General features: G+C 36.9%; 1 protein-coding gene across 2 annotated transcripts in view; it reads left to right on the top strand.

Moving 5' to 3' along the window:
- Window positions 1-5,207: 5,207 nt before the first annotated feature.
- DACH1 (dachshund family transcription factor 1) overlaps window positions 5,208-19,379 on the top strand; it is a gene marked incomplete at both ends in the record, with an annotated part of 442,851 nt that continues 428,679 nt past the window's right edge. For both annotated transcript variants that reach the window (XM_080661465.1, XM_080661464.1), the window contains one exon: window positions 5,208-6,046. In XM_080661465.1, the coding sequence (XP_080517591.1) occupies window positions 5,208-6,046 (839 nt within the window). The remainder of the gene's footprint in view (window positions 6,047-19,379) is intronic.

The following is a 19,379-nucleotide window of genomic DNA, read 5'->3' on the forward strand; positions in this document are numbered from 1 at the left end:
TTTACTTAAGGCAGCCTGGGAGGTTTGTCTCCTGAGCTGATTGGTGAGGCCGTGTGTCTGAGTTAAAAAGGCTTGAGAGAGTTACTTGGCATAATTTCTCTGTCTTCAATGATTTACTACTGAAGTGCAAACATCAATTTTGGACTCTCTCCTGAGAAACGTTTAACAAAGTCAGTGAACTACTGGTACCCTGGTATCTTTCTAGATTTGCCAAACTTGGATAGCTTTTTAATAAACCTCTGCCTGAAGTTTATCTCAGTCTTTTTTTTTTTTTCCTTCTTCTTCTATTAAGGACAGAGGTCCATCAGTAAATATGTAGATGTTAAAATGATCTTCCTCTTTATTTCTTTCTCCGTTGTGATATATCTTAGAATTGTTCAGAAGTGCACTCTATTGTTAAAGCTATTTGTGCCGGGTGTGCTAATGCACTCTTTGATTGAGTGAATTAGCAGTCATAACAATCTGGCAGTCTGGCCATAGAAGTGTGCTCAAATTGATTTGTGTTATGGCTGGACTGGAAAATCTAGTGTTAGTTGTTTTTTGCCCTGGGGCATTGTTCGTACGAAACTCCACTTTTCATTTAATTTTCCAATACATTTTGAAAGATGGAAATGCTTGTGATCAACATTTGATCCACTTGCATTATTTAAAAAAAATTCTGAAAGTAATTTCAGATTCCAAAAAACCTTGCTTTCAATTAGAGTAAACATAATTAGAGTGACGTCGTGCTCAGAATGGTAAGTCTGCCTTTGAATCTATTAAGCATGTTATCTCCTTGTCCTGTCACTAAAAGGGATTCAGTAGATATCTGAAGTATACATCTGTATATTTCTGTGCATGCTTCTAATTGAACTTGGCAAAAAAATTAAAAGGATAAAACTGTAATGACCCTTTTCTTGTTGCCCTATCTGCATATGCTCAAATTGTTTTTGTAGCATTTAGTGATGCTATAAAAAAAGAGGATACTCAAAGCTTTCAAGAAATTTTGAGATATGCAAGAAACACATTCAAATATGTATTGCCAGTTAATCATTTTAGGTTTATATTCTAGGAAACATGCATTTTTCAAACTTTTTCTTTCAAATAACTATATCAGTTGCTATATTGAAATTCTGAAGGTTTAAAGACATGAATTATTCTGGCTTTGTCAATATTTGTATCTTTCTGACAATCTTCTGCTTTGCAGTCATTTACCAGAATTATAATGCAGCATGAATAAACCTAAAAATGACTATTGATTACAGAGAAAGCTTTGTGAAATCATTTAGTCAGTTTCCCCACTTGAGAAATCATTGAATAAAATAGGTCAATAGATAAGGATGAAATGGATGTAATACAGTGTTATGCCCCCTTGAGTTATAAAAAGGTCAAAAATAAATCCCCATGGAATTCATGATTTTATACTCATAAAATAAAATTATACTTACCAAATCCCAACTACAAGTCCACCTTTCTACCTATTTATTCTTCTTTTTTTAAACCACAGGTTTTGAAAGTATATGTTTATGTTTCCCTGTTTCAATAGAAGCATTTCCTTGTCACTGCCCCTTTTAACCAAATAGGATGCCCTCATCTTCCGGCTAAAGTGCCTCTTGTCATCCCAGGTACTCACCGGGACTTTAGCGGCAACAGCTACTCTGGTATTTTCTTACTGTCTCCTGCAACCTTACAGCTTTTATCAAAACTGCATTTCGTACTGCACTGAACTCTGCATCCCGGGCCGATTTTTGTTAATAGATAGTGAGACCTGAGACCACTCTATTAGTTCCCATTCATAGGGATCTTGTGGGGGGCAGAGGAGGAGGAGAAAGAGGAGAGGAGGGGCCAGAAGGGGGCAGAGGGAGGGAAGAAAATACCTTCCCTGACTGGTACAAGCTCAGCTTCAAAGGATATCCTAGGAAAGAAATTAAAGACTTCTTAATTAGTGCAGCAATTAAGCTTTCTTGGTAGCATTTTAATCAGCAGAGGCCCTATCAAAGGACAAACAGAACGATTTGCAGGTCTTTGAATTTTAAACAGTCTTATTGATTTCAGCACAATACGTCTTCACAAAACACAGGGAGAATTTTCTAATATCAGTTACAGTACTTTGAGTTTTGCTTATGCAAATTGAGTGCAGGTTGGAAGAGATGAGATGGAGGGAGAGGACCTGAAACAACCAAAGACGTAAAACAATAAACAAACAAGACAGAAGCTTTGAGAGCTAAAAATGCAATGGAAAGAGGGAGAGTTTGAAATTTCCGTGGAGTTGATTTATCTGTTGTTAAATACTGTTTGCTTTAATCATTGATAACATTTCTAAAAGCAAAAGATATCTTAAAAATGTCAAGAGTTTTCTCTCCTATATATTTTAATTTGCATCATATGCTTTTTCTAATCCTATTGTTTGATCTAAGGAGTGAGTGATAGTTCCTAGAAACAGTTTGGAGAGCAGAGGTAGGGGTGAGGGGGAAGGAAGCTCCCATTCAGGTGGGGGCAAATGCCCAAAGCTCTGCTTCTGAATAGAGCACGTGCTGCCAGGCACTGGTTTCCCTGCAGAAAATGTGGAGTTTGCTTCCAAGCAGAGTGGGATTATGGTTCGGTCAGCTATCATTACTTCCCATCTGTGGCTTCTGAATGTGGCAGCTATTGGGTGAGTGACGGTTTAAGGAAACGTGAGAAATGAGAATGGTAAGGGCAGATATTGGGCACTTAATTCCCATTTATTTCCATTTGCAGATCTAGAATCTAAAATGAAGAAACTGTAGTTTAGCGTTTTTAAAACTATGTCAAAGTTTATTACAGTTGTGCATGCAATTCCAAAATAAAATTAGTTTTTCGGGGGCTTAATATCTTCTTTCTCTCCTTCATTCATTAACATAGTAATCTGGCATATTTTAAAGGTAATATTTTCTAAAACGTGCGTAGACACATAAAGAAATGTTTTGATGTATGTGCTGTATATCAAATCTTTATTTTTAAATAAGAACAGATGTGAAACACGAAAAATTAAGGTAAGTGATTCTGAATATGTTAAAATACATTGGCCAAATAACTATATATTGAATAATAATTTATTTAAAAAACTAGGCCAAAAACTGTGTAAACTGTAGCTATATTTGTAGAATTTTATCTACTTTTTGGCAACAATCAGTTTTCTGAATTCTTATGACCCAGGAAAGCCTCCTGATAGAATTGCTACACCCCAAAAAGTTTAGCATAAACTTAGACAAATTAGTTAACAGTGTAATATTTCTCTAGCTATTCCCACCTTTTAACACTAAACTCCAAAAAGCTTAAAGAATTGAAATTATAAAGAGAAATGTGATCATTTCAATGCCAAAATGGCAGAAATTTCATTATAAAATTTCTCAATACTGTGAAACTGTTCTAATATTTAAAATCTGTCCAATGCTATAGCATTGTTTTTATCTTGTGAAGTTAGTGAACATGTGTAGACAGGTTTAGAGCCCAATTATTTAAGGTTCCTAGAGATATAAACAGAAAAGACTGACCTACACTCAAATCATATGCTGGTCAAAAACCCTTGAATAAATACCTTCATGCAACAAGTTAGAAAAGGATGAAAAGGAGAGAGGGCAGCAAGGAAGAAGAGTCAGTCTAAATTCAGCATACCGTTTTTAAGCATAGCTACCCTTTCTGTCTTTACAAGTCAGGCAGTAAGCTTTGTTTTTGTTCTTTTCATTATTTACAAAACACAGTTGCACTGACAAAAACTGAATAGGACCTTCCCAAATATGAACATAATAATTATTCACATAATATTAGCAACTAACCTTGGGTCTTAAAGGGTGTAAAGACAGTTGATAACTGTGCAAGGCAGGTGAATTAATTATAGAGTCTTAGGTAAGAAAAATCGGCTTTTTCTTCTTTTTACTTTCTAAATCTTAAAAGGTGCCTGAAGTCTCCACGTTCTCTAGGTATCATAAGCATTCTGACCTCCTCTTGGGGCAAAAGTGAAGTTATTCCGAGCGATCCACATCAGGGCAAGCATTTCTTTCCTTCCACTATCTATTAGGAAATAAGGAACTGAATACAGAGCATCCCATTATTCTTAAGCGATTCCACTGACTTTTTACCCACAACTTGAAAACTGTCCTGCATTTTCACTATCTTTATCCAAATAAATAATGTAATAGATAAAATAAACGCTTTGCTTACTTGTGAATTTTTCTCAAAATAATTTCTTAATAATCATAAAGTGAGGGTGTGGGCTTAATTTTACATCTCATTAAAAACAACAACAACAAAACAGTAGAGATGTATCCTAAATCCTTGAAGGACAGACTGAAGCGCTCCGGCTCCTTTTTAAGTTGGCAGGCGGTGGCTTAGTAGGTTTTGGAAAAAAAACCAATACGAGTCATCGCGGATGAAATGGAATATGAGACGTACAATCTAACGGTAGTGGAAGAGAAGTAGATGATCTCTCCTTTTCCTATCGCCACTTCAGTGTCTCTGGCTTTTCCTCTCTGTGCCTCCCTTAGTTTCTTTCTTACCCCCCTTTCCCCATACTCCCCCCCACACACACCCGCCCCTTCCCTCCTCCTTCGCTCGCTCACTCCCCCCCCCCCGCTCCCCCCCCCCCCCCCCCCCCGCGCTCCTCGCGCTCGCGGAGTCTCTGCTCCGAGTTCCTGGTTGGATAATTTGGGTTAATACTAGTGAGTGAGGTTTTTGCGGCTTCAAAGGGTATTTCAAGTTTCCGGAGCTCCTCCCCTCTGCACCGTGTGACAACAACAACTCGTCCAGCCGGCAGCCTGCACTTTTCAGCTCATTTTCTCTCTGTCATTCCCCTCTCAATCTTTGATCAATGTACTTGCCAGGGAGAACCCAAGTCCTCAAACCTCCTCCTTTTCACCTTCATCTTTAACTTTGTGCTAGAGCGGGACCCACACAACAACAGCCGACCCTCCCCGCCCGCCCCCCCCCCCGCCCCCCAAACCAACCCCCGATCCCAGCCCCCGGAGAGGACTCGTATTTCGACTTGCGGGACACTTTTGTGCGTTTCTCTCCAGAGCGCCTCTCGCGCTCACCCCTCCAGCGCTCGCTCTTTCTTCCCCTCACCTCCTTCTCTCCCTTTCTCCTCTTTTCTCCTAGAGTTGTTGTTGCTGCCCTAGTTCCTTCTCTCCCTTCTCCCCCTCGCCCTCCCTGGGGTGTGTGGCAACTTTCCCCCTCGCTTCTCCTCCTCCCGTTTCCCCTTATATGTGACCATGGCAGTGCCGGCGGCTTTGATCCCTCCAACCCAGCTGGTCCCCCCTCAACCCCCGATCTCCACGTCTGCTTCCTCCTCCGGCACCACCACCTCCACCTCCTCGGCAACCTCGTCTCCGGCTCCGTCCATCGGGCCCCCGGCGTCCTCAGGGCCAACTCTGTTCCGGCCGGAGTCCATCGCTTCGGCGGCGGCGGCGGCGGCGGCGGCGGCGGCGGCCACAGTACCCTCCACCGGCGGCGGCGGCAGCGGAGGCGGCGGCGGCAGCGCTGGCAACGGAGGCGGTGGAGGCGGCGGCGGCGGCGGCGGCGGCAGCAACTGCAACCCCAGCCTGGCTACCGCGAGCGGCGGCGGCATTAGCGCTGGCGGCTGCGGCGTCTCCAGCACCCCCATCACCGCGAGCACCGGCAGCGGCGGCAGCAGCAGCAGCAGTAGCAGCAGTAGCAGCAGCAGCAGCAGCAGCAGTAGTAGCAGCAGCAGCTGCGGCCCCCTCCCTGGGAAACCCGTGTACTCGACCCCATCCCCAGTGGAAAACACCCCCCAGAATAATGAGTGCAAAATGGTGGATCTGAGGGGGGCAAAAGTGGCTTCGTTCACGGTGGAGGGCTGCGAGCTGATCTGCCTGCCCCAGGCTTTCGACCTGTTCCTGAAGCACTTGGTGGGGGGCTTGCACACGGTCTACACCAAGCTGAAGCGGCTGGAGATCACGCCGGTGGTGTGCAATGTGGAACAGGTTCGCATCCTGAGGGGACTGGGAGCCATCCAGCCCGGAGTGAACCGCTGCAAACTAATCTCCAGGAAGGACTTCGAGACCCTCTACAATGACTGCACCAACGCAAGGTAAAGGGGGGCGGGGGAGCCTCCGCCACCCGGGGTCCCTTCCCACCCTCCTCCTTACCCTTCCCTAGCTCCTTTCCAGATGCCGCTCGCTCCGCGAGTCCGCGAGCCTCGCGCCCCGGGGAGTGCGGCCCTCCATTCCCTGTCCTCGGGGCTGACCAGCCGCTCCCGACCCTCAGAGAAGTTGCCACCTCACCCAGCCCAGATCTCATTCTTCCCGCCGGGTCCGCCCCTTGTCCGCCTGCCCACAGAGACTTGGCTGCTGGGGTACGCGGGAACCCCAAGCCTGGGGGTGGAGGGGACGGGAAGGAGGAGGACAGTGCCTTTCCAGGAGTCACAGTCCCTCCCTGGGCCGCCCCAGCGTCTGTGGTCCCCTTTCAGAGAGCTGCCCTTGTGTGCGCTCCCTCGGACCCGGGTTCCACCGGGAGCCCAGGGACACCGGCGGGGCTCATCTGCGGCGCCGCCGAGTGGTGTCCCGGGGGCAGAGGGAGGTCGTGACCCTGCCAGGCAGGGTTCGGGAAGCAGGAAGACACGCTTTGGGGGAGGGGGCCCGAAAGGTAGTCTCGGGAGTGGGCCACTTCGAGGTCGGAAGGGGAAGGACCACAGAGGCCATGGGCCCAGGGCAATCCCGAGGGACCCGCTGCGAGTTCAGCCCCAAACCCTGAAGGGAAGCCTGCCGAGGGGAGGGGTCTGTGTGCGCGCATGTGTGTGAGTGTCCGCGTGTGAGCGTGTGCGTGTGCAAAGTAGATAATACGTTTGCCCCGGGGCACATGCAAGGGGACCTGCAGGTTTTCTTCTGTAAGGGGAGGTGATCGGGTGCCTGTGACTCTGGGAAGCTGAACTGGAGACGTGGGGAAGGAAGACCACAGCTCTCACTCTCTCCCTCGCTTGCTCTTTCTTTCTCAACCAACTGCCCTTTCTTTTGCTTTCTTTTCTTTTCTCTTTTCTTTTCTTTTCTTTTTTTTCTTTTCTTTTCTTTTCTTTTCTTTTCTTTTCTTTTCTTTTTTCCTTTCTTTTCTTTCTCCCTTTCTCCATCTTCTCTTCTCTTCTCTTCTCTTCTCTTCTCTTCTCTTCTCTTCTCTTCTCTTCTCTTCTCTTCTCTTCTCTTCTCTTCTCTTCTCTTCTCTTCTCTTCTCTTCTCTTCTCTTCCCTTCTCTTTTCTCCTCTCTCTCTTCTTCTCTTTTCTCTCTTAAATTTAAGGTTAGTAGCTCACAAATGAGCAGGTGCAGGCTTTGCGCTGGAATGCTCTTTGGATCTCTGTACTGGAGCCTGAGTGGTGGCTTCCCCATCCCAGCAAAGCGCGCGAATCCTGGAGGCCAGAGGACCGGGAGCCGGGCCAGACCAGTTTTATGCTAATGAACGCTCACTGGGGGAGGATCTACCAAGAGGGGGCGGGAGTGGGGTAACTTGTCAGTTTCGGGGTAGAAATGGTCATTTCACCCTCTTTCACAGTTCTCTTTGTCCCCACGGTTCGCTGCAGAGCAGAAAGTTCAGTTGTCAGGAGAAAGCGAGTAGGGAAAGTTGGAGACCAGAAGCGGGAGCGTGAGAACTACGCGCAGAATCTGCGCGGAGACTTCCATATCCTCCCAAAAGCGTAAAGACCGGGAGAAGGAACAGAGCTTTACCCTTTTAGGGTGTGTGCCCCGAGGACTAGGGAAACTGAGGTGCGAAGGAAAGAGGGGTAGGACAAGACCAGCACGAACCCGAGGTGGAAAAGCTCTTACCTATTTCTTTCTTGATAGAAGACTCCTGGCTAGTGCCCCCGAAGGCAATAAGACGAAAAAGATCAACTCCGACTCAACAAACGTCCCATCCTAACCTAGCCAGACACTTTTCGAGTTTATTTACCATTATTTGCGTGGGGGGAAATGGATGTGTCTCTGTGTTTTGAACCTTTATTTCAACTATTTTGGGGCGAATGCTCAGAGCGCGCGCGCGTGTTTACGTGCGCGTGTCCAAGAGTATGGACAGGTGGCAGTAAAGATTGAGGGGGAATCTTGATTCACTACACGTCATTTACGGAGATAATTGGAGTCCTTGGACGTACAGAAGATAACACATTTGCCAAAAATCCTTTGTTAGAACTATTAGAACCAGGGCAGAAAATTGTTCCGGAGTTGTTATAAAGAATGCTAGCTGAAATTTGAAGCCAGTTTAGATATGATTGTTATAAAATTGTCTATTCTATCCAGTAAACTGTGAAGCGCTACTGTTTTTCTCTTTAGTAATCAAATCACTGTGCTCTGGAATCCTCTTTGTGTGTTTCTTACAGCATGCACTGTACTAGATAATTAATGGCCATTTCACATAACACAGAAAAATTGCTAGAGAAAACTTCCTTCAATGACTGCAGTGTTATAATCAATGTAAAGCAGGTAGTGTTATACCTCACAGTTGTTCCCTTGTCGTTGTGGTGTGTTTCTGAAATTTTTGCTTAGACTTTGAAATTGAAGTCCTCTTCATATGAATGGGGAATAGTCTTAACGTTATTGGCAACATTTCTTAGTGGTTTTTCTTTTCTCCCGAGGTTAAAAATTGCTCCCTGGACTTTTAGAACCAAGATAAGTTAACTCCAGTAGAACTGTTTAACCCTTCAAAAAATATTATCACTACTCTAATTATATTTCAATCACCTGGTCTTTCAATTCAATATGTTACTCTAAAACTCTACTTCAGGTGATTTTTAAATTATACATGGTAAGTTGTTGTTACTATTGCATTTTGATCTTTTATCAACTACAAGAGTTGCTGGAACCCGTTAACCTTCGAAGATGTGTAATTGCAGATATCTACCTAGGTTTTCCTAACTCTGCCAATGACTAAGAAAATAAAAAAAAAAACAAAAACTTGTCATTGAACTCTCTTTTACCAAAATATACTGTTTATAGTGCAATGCATTATTATTTTACAAGATAATTACAAGTGCTATTGTCTTATTTCTTAACTTTAAAAGTAATACCTAAAATATTTGGCATCTTGAATTTTAAAAACTAAAATTACTTGTTTTCATTCAAGTCCAGTTTATGCCTTTGCTATTAAGATCTTTTTTTCATTCACTTAGATATACTGTATTGATTTCTTTCATTCTGGTTTCTTTCTCCTCTGGCTACTTAAGAAACTACCTAAAGGAATAATTTATGCAGAGGATAAGACAAATTGTGCAAAATGTCAAATTCTATAAAAACAGTGTATGCATAGTGTATAAAAAAACATGAAATCTTAGCACTTTCAGCTTTTTAGAACATTATCTAATTATGTGTCTTGATAGCATTCAGATACCAGGGAATCTGAAGAACCGAAATTATGTTAAAGAAAAGAAAGGTTCAAAAACTTATTCAAAGTGGCTCAGTAAGTTAGTAACAAACTTTAGGATGGGTTTAATTTGCTTGGGGCTATTGCATCAGTATGCTGTCTATGAAAACTAGAATAAATGTTGGAGCCTTCTGTCATTACTCCAAGGAGATGAAACAGAGACTATCACCTGCTTGATAGTAAAGCCAGAAGTAAGGGTCTCAAAACATGAAAGAAAATAGAAAGAAATATATTTAAAAGTTGTCAAAGGACTAGGTCTGACCTTGATCAGCTTCCTTCAATTATTATTTTTAAACTAAACACTAGTTGCATGAACTTGACTGTTGCAACAGAGGTCATTTAATTAAGTGGTAAACATTAAACAACAGAAAAAAAAAGAAATTATGTACATGGTCAAGTCTCTGTAGGAGTCAGTCTCTTATTTATAGTTTTGGGATAGGATGCAATTTTTCTGTGACTTCAGGTAATCAGAAGTGAATCTTCTTTATTTTATCTAAAATAGTTATTATTATTATTTTTTTAAGTATCGCCAGAAGATGATTTTGTCTCAGGATCTTTCAAACCAGATTGTGGTTTTGGTACTATGTAGTCCTAGATTTGTAGAGTTTTAAACTTGAACAGATCCCAGTTAGTTTTATCATACATTTTATATGCATATAACATATATCCACAAACAGTATTCTTTTGTCTTAAAAGTTAATACTATTCATAGACTGCAAATCCAAAGACTTTGCAAGTCTTTTTTAGTTAAGTAGTAATATATGGATGCAATTTTAATATAAGAAGTATAAAATACTTTCTAATTCTTGGCTCTATTTTTTTTTATCAGTAGTTTTAATAAAGATGGCAGATGGAACCAGTCTATATTTAACACTTACCCCATTGCATACTTTTCAATGCCATGCACTTATAAACTTACGCATTCACATAGAAAGTTTCAACACAAATACAGATTTACTTCTAACAGATAATTATATTACTTGGCACAGATAAATTTAAAAATTACTTCAAATGAAGAGAGACTGTGCTTTTGAAGTTTTTGTATTACAGTTGATTAATGGCTCCTAAAAAGCCTAATGTTTCTTTTTATAACATTTCAAAAAGAAAACGGCATAATTAGAAGACTAAGGCCTAAACATAAAAGTTTGTTTGGTTCCACCACTTATTTCTGTATACATAAAAATGTTAGTAAATTATAATTTAATAACTAATATATATAAATAAAATCTAAGAATATTATAATTTGGGATTTACATTGTTCAGTCAAATTATATTACAAAATACAAATTCTTGAGTTATTTAGATAATGTCTTTGAAAACTGTTGTTTTTCTTGGAGTTAATCTCCAGTAATATTATAGTTATTATTATGAAAAGTGAACATAGAAGATGGTTTACTTTTGAACTGCACAGATTATTAGTTAATGCTCTGAGACAGACTGTAATTTGCACATATGATATTTTATTTTGTGAAGCTTCAAATACTTTTGTAGAATAAATTATGACAAGCTTTTTTAAAGAATTACACTACATATTTTTTTTGTATTTGCATTTAATACACAATTTTAACTTCATTTTTTAGTCCAAATCTGTTATTTTTTGTTTAATGTACTACACTTCACAGAAGTTGCATATAAACTGAGGCCAATATTAGCCATTCTCTTTTTTCCTCACTACCTCCCCCAACCTTCTGAGATGTGACATCCAATATTGATTAAAGTCTTGGCTGGATTTGAGCATATATCACACTTCTTTTTGCTGATTTACCATGTGTGATTCATCCGCATACGAAAACATAATATGCTTTATTATTTTTCATTTGATGTTTTGTTTTCAAAATGTAAGTAGCATTTGTAAATTAGCTTAGTGTGGAACTAAGTAGTTGTTATTTTAGTAAGAATTTGTGTTTTAACTATCAAGTAGTATCATTTTTTATCTTTTCACGTTATTCTAATAAATTATTTCAGAGTTGCCTTTGTTAAGTTGCATTGTATTAGAAACATAGAACACAGGTATAACAAAATATAGTAGGAAATGAAACTCCCACAGGTTGTAAAGTGTTACTTTGAATCTTTGCCTGAAGAAATTCATTTGAAGTGTGCCTTCTAAATAGGTACAGGTAAGTCCAATAGATTTCACTAAACATTTTGATTTTAAGGCGTTTGTTAGTTGGTTCTCTAAAAAAGTTCAATGTTGCCTGAATTTTATCTCTCAAGAATTTCATTTTTAGATTGTTCACACACAAACAAGTTATATCATGTTATGTACCTTTGAATGACAAGAAATGTAAAAAATTGACATTAAGTTTTAGGTATTTAAGTATGTAATTAAGATAAAATTTATTATTTTATGTGTGAACTGTTACAAGAATAGAATGACCTTAGCAAGTGCCAGATGTGCCATTCTCTTAACTACTGAGTTATTGCATCGTGATTGGTTAGTTTCATATATATATATATGTGTGTGTATATATATATATGTATATATATACATGAATACATACATATACATCCTTGTCTAAATGCTGCAGCATAAAAATTTTAGCTGACAATACATTACAAGTATATTTATATTTTAGGCTTTTAGTGCATTAAGAGCCTCTTTTCCATTATATTTGTTATGGTCAATAATTTATTTTTAATAAAGAAAACCCTGCATTAAAAGTCCACCTCTGGAGTTCAGATAAGTGTAATATCAAAGGCTCTGATTTGCATAGATACATCTCAGGAATATCAGAGGCTCTGTGAGCCTACCTTGTGCTCAAATTCCAGTCAAAAGTAGGTTTTTGATACATAGCTGTCTTTTAAAATAACTTTTAATGGCTGCTATTTGCTTTTTAGTATATGTCACAGTAGAGAAAACACTTTTATTAGAATAGTGCAGTAAGTTTACCAAATCATTTCTTTGTCAAACAAAAACACTACGGATAGTATATCTATATTTGGCCTAATAACCAGTTATTATTAGATTAATTGTGGGTCACTTCATGTTGATGCACCTGTTTACTTTGAGAGGTTTTGAGACTTTTAAGACTGTTTCTACTATTTTTTGTTCATGATTCACTTTATATTTAAAGGTGCAAGTGACTATGAATGGACTTTTTTCTCTGGTATAAATTAGTCAGTTAGGCAATCAATGAAAGCTCATACCCCCCCCCCCCCCCCAATTAATGATGGAACTAAAATTAGTGGAATAAAATAGCAGATAAATGTCATATAACATATAATATAATCACATATAGAAAATGACCCATATCACCACTTAATCCACATTCAGGAAGCTTAAACCAAGTGCATTTTATATTTCTTGTGTATTCTGATTTGGATTTATAAGATAAGAGGATTCTAATTCATCCATTAAAAAATTCTTACATAGATTTTTCTAAGTTGGATATTGGAATGGCCAAGGATTGAGTTTTGTTAAAGGTGTGGCACTGTTGCTTTTCTCAGTCAAATTAGGTTGGATTTGATCCAGGATATCAAGCTGGGATTCTTTTGCATATTTTAATGTACGTGACTTGAGTGAAAGTTGTCAAAGATAACTTACTAAACTGGAAAACTCACTATGTCATTATTTAAATGCTCTTATGTTTTGTTCTTATAAGTTTATTGAAATGTCAAAAACAATGCAACACTGCAACACACTGAATAGCCCATTGTTTTAAAAAAAAAAGTTTTAGAGAGTAATAATTAAAAAACAAAAAGAGCTTAACTGAAGCATATAAAACATATTATTAAATAAGATTAACACAATATCTGGGATGCATTGAATATGTAATGGGGGAAGTCAAAATTAATTACTGTGATTTGAAGAATATAAATTTAATTTAACTATAAGCAGACATATAATAATCTTGCAGTGGATTTTGAAGGTAGTATACATGTTTGACACAAAATTGGATATGCTTTTGAAGCATGATTTTCACAAAGCAATATTGAAATAGGCAACAAAATAGATTAGATACTTTGGATTAATAACATTGAAGAATTGAGGGATGTTTTCCTTAAAATAAATGAAGAGGTAAACAAAATATTAAAAAGTGACAATGTAACATCTTTAATGGTATCAAATGTTTCTAAATAATCAGACTATCCTTTCAGTCACAACAGGAAAATAGGACTTTTCTTCAAGGGTAAACAAAATATATCAGAAAATAAAGAGTACTAGCTGGAAAGAAATTATTTTATGGAAACATTTAGTAGCACTTATAGTAAATACCTGCTTATTCAGTTTAAGGAATACTATTTATTTCTTAAGTAAAGGTAATAAAAAAATCTCTAGAATATGCTAATTAACAAATGGTTTATTATATTTACTAGTACATACCAACAGGTGAATTAAGTTGTTAAAATCTTAAACTGATTATATTGTAGAATTTTATTAATAGCAACAGTGAATTGCTGCCTATTCATAGCTTATATCTCAGAGACATTTTGCTTAGTTATGAACCAAGCAAATCTCTGAAGCTATAACAAATATTTGAACCTATCACAACTCTGCTGAAATATATTGATATATTCCATAGCATTAATTCTTATTTTATATTTAAAATACAGTTTTTCTTTAGCTTAATTCTTGGAAATGATATTTATTTCTTTAGTTAGTCAGTTTTTAGTTTAATAGTGCCTCTGGAGTTTAACTTTAATAACTTGGAGCACTTTTAATTGTCACACATTTTATACTAGGATGGGTGTTCTTGTGTGTGCACCAAGTGTAAAATATCAGTATTTTAGAGATTTTTGTGATGGCTATTTTTGTTTATATTGATCTTAGTCTTTGTACTCTATGTATGTATGCTTAAATAATTATATCTTTGTTAGGAAAGCCTCTATATATGTATATATGTATTTGTATACACACACACTCACACACACAGACACACACACACACATATTCTCACATAGAGGCTTATAGGACTTAGGGTTAGCTGTGGGAAAATAACTTACCAATAAAATTGGCTTTAATTTTGCTTTCTGTAATTCATTGAAATATAAAATAACATGGAAATCAGATTCTATTTGACTGATTGACAATGTAAAATATATTTAAAATTAATTTTATGGTAAAAGAAGTAATTTATACTTAAATATTTTAAAATATAATTATAATATACACTGTTATAAGGTTAATAGGACAGTGCCTTAAAACTTTTAGAAATTTCCTAGACCTTTATTTTTATGACAACTAAAATGTACTTTTAATTCTTTATGAAAAATACTTATATCTGTAAATTATTTTATTTGTGTGAAATAGATATTAAACTATCAGGTACTATAAGCTGTACATTATTGAATGACATTTAATGTGCTAGATGTCATTGCTCCATTTCTTTTAGTGGTTTATTTCATTGCTGCTTGCACTTTGGAGCAAGCATATCTTTTAAAATCAGTGGATAAATGATAGGAAAACAATTTCATAACCTAAAAAAAAATGATTGCTCTTCTAAAAGCTTTGCCATCAATGAGATGAGCTAGGAATGAGGTCAATGGGTTAATCTGCAGGTCTACATAAGGAGATGTGTATTACCACTTCTTTTAGTGGACTGTAATTGTCTTTGAAAACACCTGGTAGAGGTCCGGTTAAATTGAAATCAATTACTTTCTCAATCATTTCATGGCATTTGTCAAGTCATTACATCATTGGTAAAAGTGCAGGCATGTGTGCATTTTTTTTTCAAAGTAGAAAGAAGCTTATGAAACAGAAATTACTGAAAAGTTTCAAAGCTCATTGAAAGCACATGGAATAAAAAATACTATATAAATTTAATGTAAAATATTTGGTAGGAAGTTCATCTTTGCATTTATATATCTAGTAAAAGCAAGCATGTTTCACATTACTTTTTGCATCATCTGCTATGCAAATATTTTAAAAGGAAAAAATATAACTAACTAAAAATGGTTTCAAACTATATTATGACTTGTGAGCTCTGACACCTTTATTCTTACTCTCTAAGAACCCTCTGACAAGTGTGCATTATAATCAAAGATGAATATATGTCTGCCGTTCACTGATTTTTTTTCTTCACACCATTGACAGTCTATGCAGATTTGAACTTGTAGCCAGGAAGAGTGCTTCCATGCTTTAAATTGCCAAAAGACCCCCAGGGATAGAAACTTGACCTGCTTTTATGAAACCATAGAATTACATTTATACAAGTTACCCCTTGGGAAAAGAATGAACTGATCCCAATTCAAACGTTAATATTGGAACCTTCTGGGTCAAATTTGATTTTTCTTTCTGTTAACACCTGTTTGGCTACCAAATTTTGCAAGTAGATATTCTTAACTTTAAAAAATATTATTCATGAATGACATTTTATGGTTAAACCAAAGTGCCATCAAAATTTTGTAGCTCTTCAGGTTTTCAGACGTCATTAAGATGTCACTTTTTTTTTAAACAAAATGCCCCACTTTTTAAATTTACATCCTAGAGGAAAGAAGTTTAAACATAAATTTGTGTAATTGCACATGAAAACATTGACTTTGTACTTTTAAAAATTAAGTCCTCTCTCCTGAAAAATCAGCCCAGATGTGGGAAGAAACCTTTTTTTTGAGGTATTGTTCCTGTGATAACATTTCAGAATAATGATTTTTATGTGAACATATTTAATTTTTATTTTCTTTCAATATTTTAAATGGTTATATTTCTCATTTTATTTTTAGTTAGACCACCTGAAGGGTTTTAGAATGTTCCCTTTTTGCCGCTAATAGTAACAAATGAAGGTGGTCATTGATAAATTGGATACATAAAAGCCATTTTTATTTTAGTTGGATTCACTTTAGTTATGTGGACTGGCCTAAGTTGGAAAACTGAAGTTAATCACATCTTCACAATAAAGAGGAATTTATGTATGTAATAGTGTGGTTAATTTCTGGAATGTCAAAATGCCATATCATATTTATACATGAATGAATAGCTAATATAAATGAGTAGGGTTATAATATCTTTTTGTTTACAACTGAAGGTATTAAAAGACCACCATTAAATTACAGAACCTACTTTTCCATATAGAATTACTTGCTTTCAATCTTATATATACAAAAACACTTCACAAAGGATAAAGCAACAGTCATGCGTATATACCCACACTCAAATATATGCTGTTAAAATTAGGATGGTTAGCCTGGCCGGTGTGGATCAGTGGTTGAGCATTGACCTATGAACCAGGAAGTCACGGTTCAATTCCCAGTCAGGGCACTTGCCGTTTGTGGGCTTCATACCCAGTAGGGGGCGTGCAAGAGGCAACCAATCAATGATTCTCTCACACCAATGATGTTTCTATCTCTCACTTCCTCTCTGAAATTAATAAAAACACATTTTAAAAAATTATGGTTAAATAATTCCATACTTGAATTTTGGAATCGAGGTTAGCAAGTTCTCTTCCCAATTTAAAATTAGAAAGAATTTCAAAGACCTTTCAGTTCATTTTTCACTTAACATGGATGAAACCATTTGGATAATTGGTTATTTCCCTAGAAGAAACAAACATAAAAATTCCTAATAAAATGGTTATAATAAATCAATTATTGGAGTAGAAAAAAAGCATTGACATTTTCTACCGTGCTTTGACACTTATTATTTGAATGAAGTTCAACATTAAATAATTTGGATGTGTCCTACAATCACTTTGATGCCATATTTATAAAATACCAATATTTGTTTAAGTATTTCACTTAATTTGAAAGTTTGCCTCAACTAGTTTCATGGTGATCTAAATGGCTATTGCTCTTCATTTCCTCTGACTGTGATGGAGGAAGGAAAAGAGTTAGGTCACATGTCTCAACCACATAATGCTGTTCTTAAAAAGACTCTAGTGCAGGAAAGGCAACCTATTTTGACTTTTGTGATGGTGATAACATGAAGTTTCTATGACCTCTTTTGTCTTCTGGTGGCACTTTGCAGCTCTATTTCTAATAATGATTGATGGTATACCACATGAACTGAAGAAAAAAAAAAATCACCTTAAAACATCTTGCTGTAAAATGCATGATAGAAGAAAATAGAACTTTCATATTTTAGATAATTTTTTATAAGTAGAATAATCCTTAACATTGCACAGAATTCTACATTATATTTAACAAAGGAAGCCTTCAGACACTAAACTAAATTTCATCTTCTTAAATATCTTTATCATCTAAGTTCTCCACATAATAATCCTCTTTATTTTGTAGCAAGTCTAGTGAAATTGTGCATGAAATAGAAACACTTTATTATGAGACTTACCTGTAAACATTGAGCCAAAAGAGACCAAACTAGCTTTGTGAGCTGTTGATATTAAATGAATCTCCCAAATTCAACAGTGTGAAAATATAATTTATTTTTCTTAAAGTGGTTTATTTGAGGTTCAGGAAATAAAATGAAAATGGAGAAAATATCTTTAGTCTTTCTTTTGGGGTGTGAGTTAAATAAGGGCCCATGACAGGAATGCTGTTTGTTTTTCACAAAAGTTGTTTGTGATTTCAGGTACTCTTGGGAAATCTCTTGATCAGATTCACATCTGTTCCTGTCAAAGTGGGTGCTAAGATACCGGTCACCCAGCAACCATGTCCAAGAGGGAATTGGGCCGATAATAACTTCAAAAAGGAATGACAGATGCTAGATTAGGATGAAAGACAAAACGCATGAAAAATGAGCTTGTTAGAGTAAAAAAATTGTTCAAGCACCTTTATGCAAATTAAATTAATATTGAATATTTGCATGCAGTAATTTCTACTTTTCATTTGATTGAAAAGAATAGAATAGTGCATTGAAACTCACAAATATGACTACTATCTTTTGTACTAATCAACATACAAAGCCAAATCTCATTTAAAAAAAATCAGATTAGCCACCTGGGTTCTTATATCTCTACTAAGTATGTTACAATGTTTTTCTTATAACAGTGGTACTCTTTGGGACAACTTGGCTTATTTAATTTTTTCATAAACAGTCTAGTGTGAACTAAGATTTTTTAGATGAATATAAGTCCATTTCTTGAGAAAGCATTTTACAAGTAACCTTATCCTATTGTCCTTGAAATTGGTTAATGTACATTAATAAAAGATCACTCAAGATGAGTTCACACCAAAGGCACAGGCTTCTCATTGACTGGTTAAATAACAATGCATTAAAGTAAAGCAGGGTGGCATATCTGAAATGAAAAATAGACAGAAAGATCTCTTCAAAATTTAAGATGCTTTTGGATACACTGCTAGTTTTTGTATTGACTAGTTCACATACTAATCAGGATTTAGAAGGGCCTGATAAAATGTACTGATTGAGAGAGGTTTCTGAGTCTTGGTTTAGCAATGTCTAATGTGGTCACGTAGAGAAATTGATTTTCCTCAGAAATTAATTAATTTTTCATATCGCCCTAAGCTGCAGTTAAAAAGAGTGCATACTTGTCTGTTTTCTTCCAGAAATATTGCCTAATCATATTAATACCATTGCCCCAAGGATGAAAAGATAATTGTACAAATGCATTTGGAAATATGTATCACTGAGTATTTATGATTAAATTATGCAAATGACCCCGCTCTCATCCTTTCCAGACCCAGATTGTCTAATTAGGATTGATATGCTGAATGGATGTTCCAGAATTTGAATACAAGCATGTCCAAAGAGCAGAAAATTGGAAATGACAAGGCTGCACCCCAAAGAAAAGTGTCTTTCCTTTCTAGACTTTGTTAATGTGCTGTTAGCAGTTGAGGGTTTTTCCCTCCCTTTGGCTGTTTTGTGACTCATATGTCCTTATTAGAAACAAGTATGCAAAATGAATTGAACTTTAGCAAATAGCATTTCATTTCTATTTGGTGCTTATTTAGAAATAATAATCCCCTGGGCATTCAAAAGAACATCACTATTAAGTTGCTTCAAACAATGTAAACTTACCCTTAATTGACTTAAAAAAAAAACTTCCTCAGAGTTAATATTATAACTTTATTTCAAAGCTAGCTCTCCAAACTTAATGCTATAGCAATGCAGTATTTTAAAAAGAATATGCTTCTTAAATTTGCTGTGCATTCATTTATTCATTCATTCATTTAC

Source organism: Plecotus auritus (genome assembly GCF_963455305.1).
Source record: "Plecotus auritus genome assembly, chromosome: 3".
In the NCBI taxonomy this organism is placed as follows: Eukaryota; Metazoa; Chordata; class Mammalia; order Chiroptera; family Vespertilionidae; genus Plecotus; species Plecotus auritus.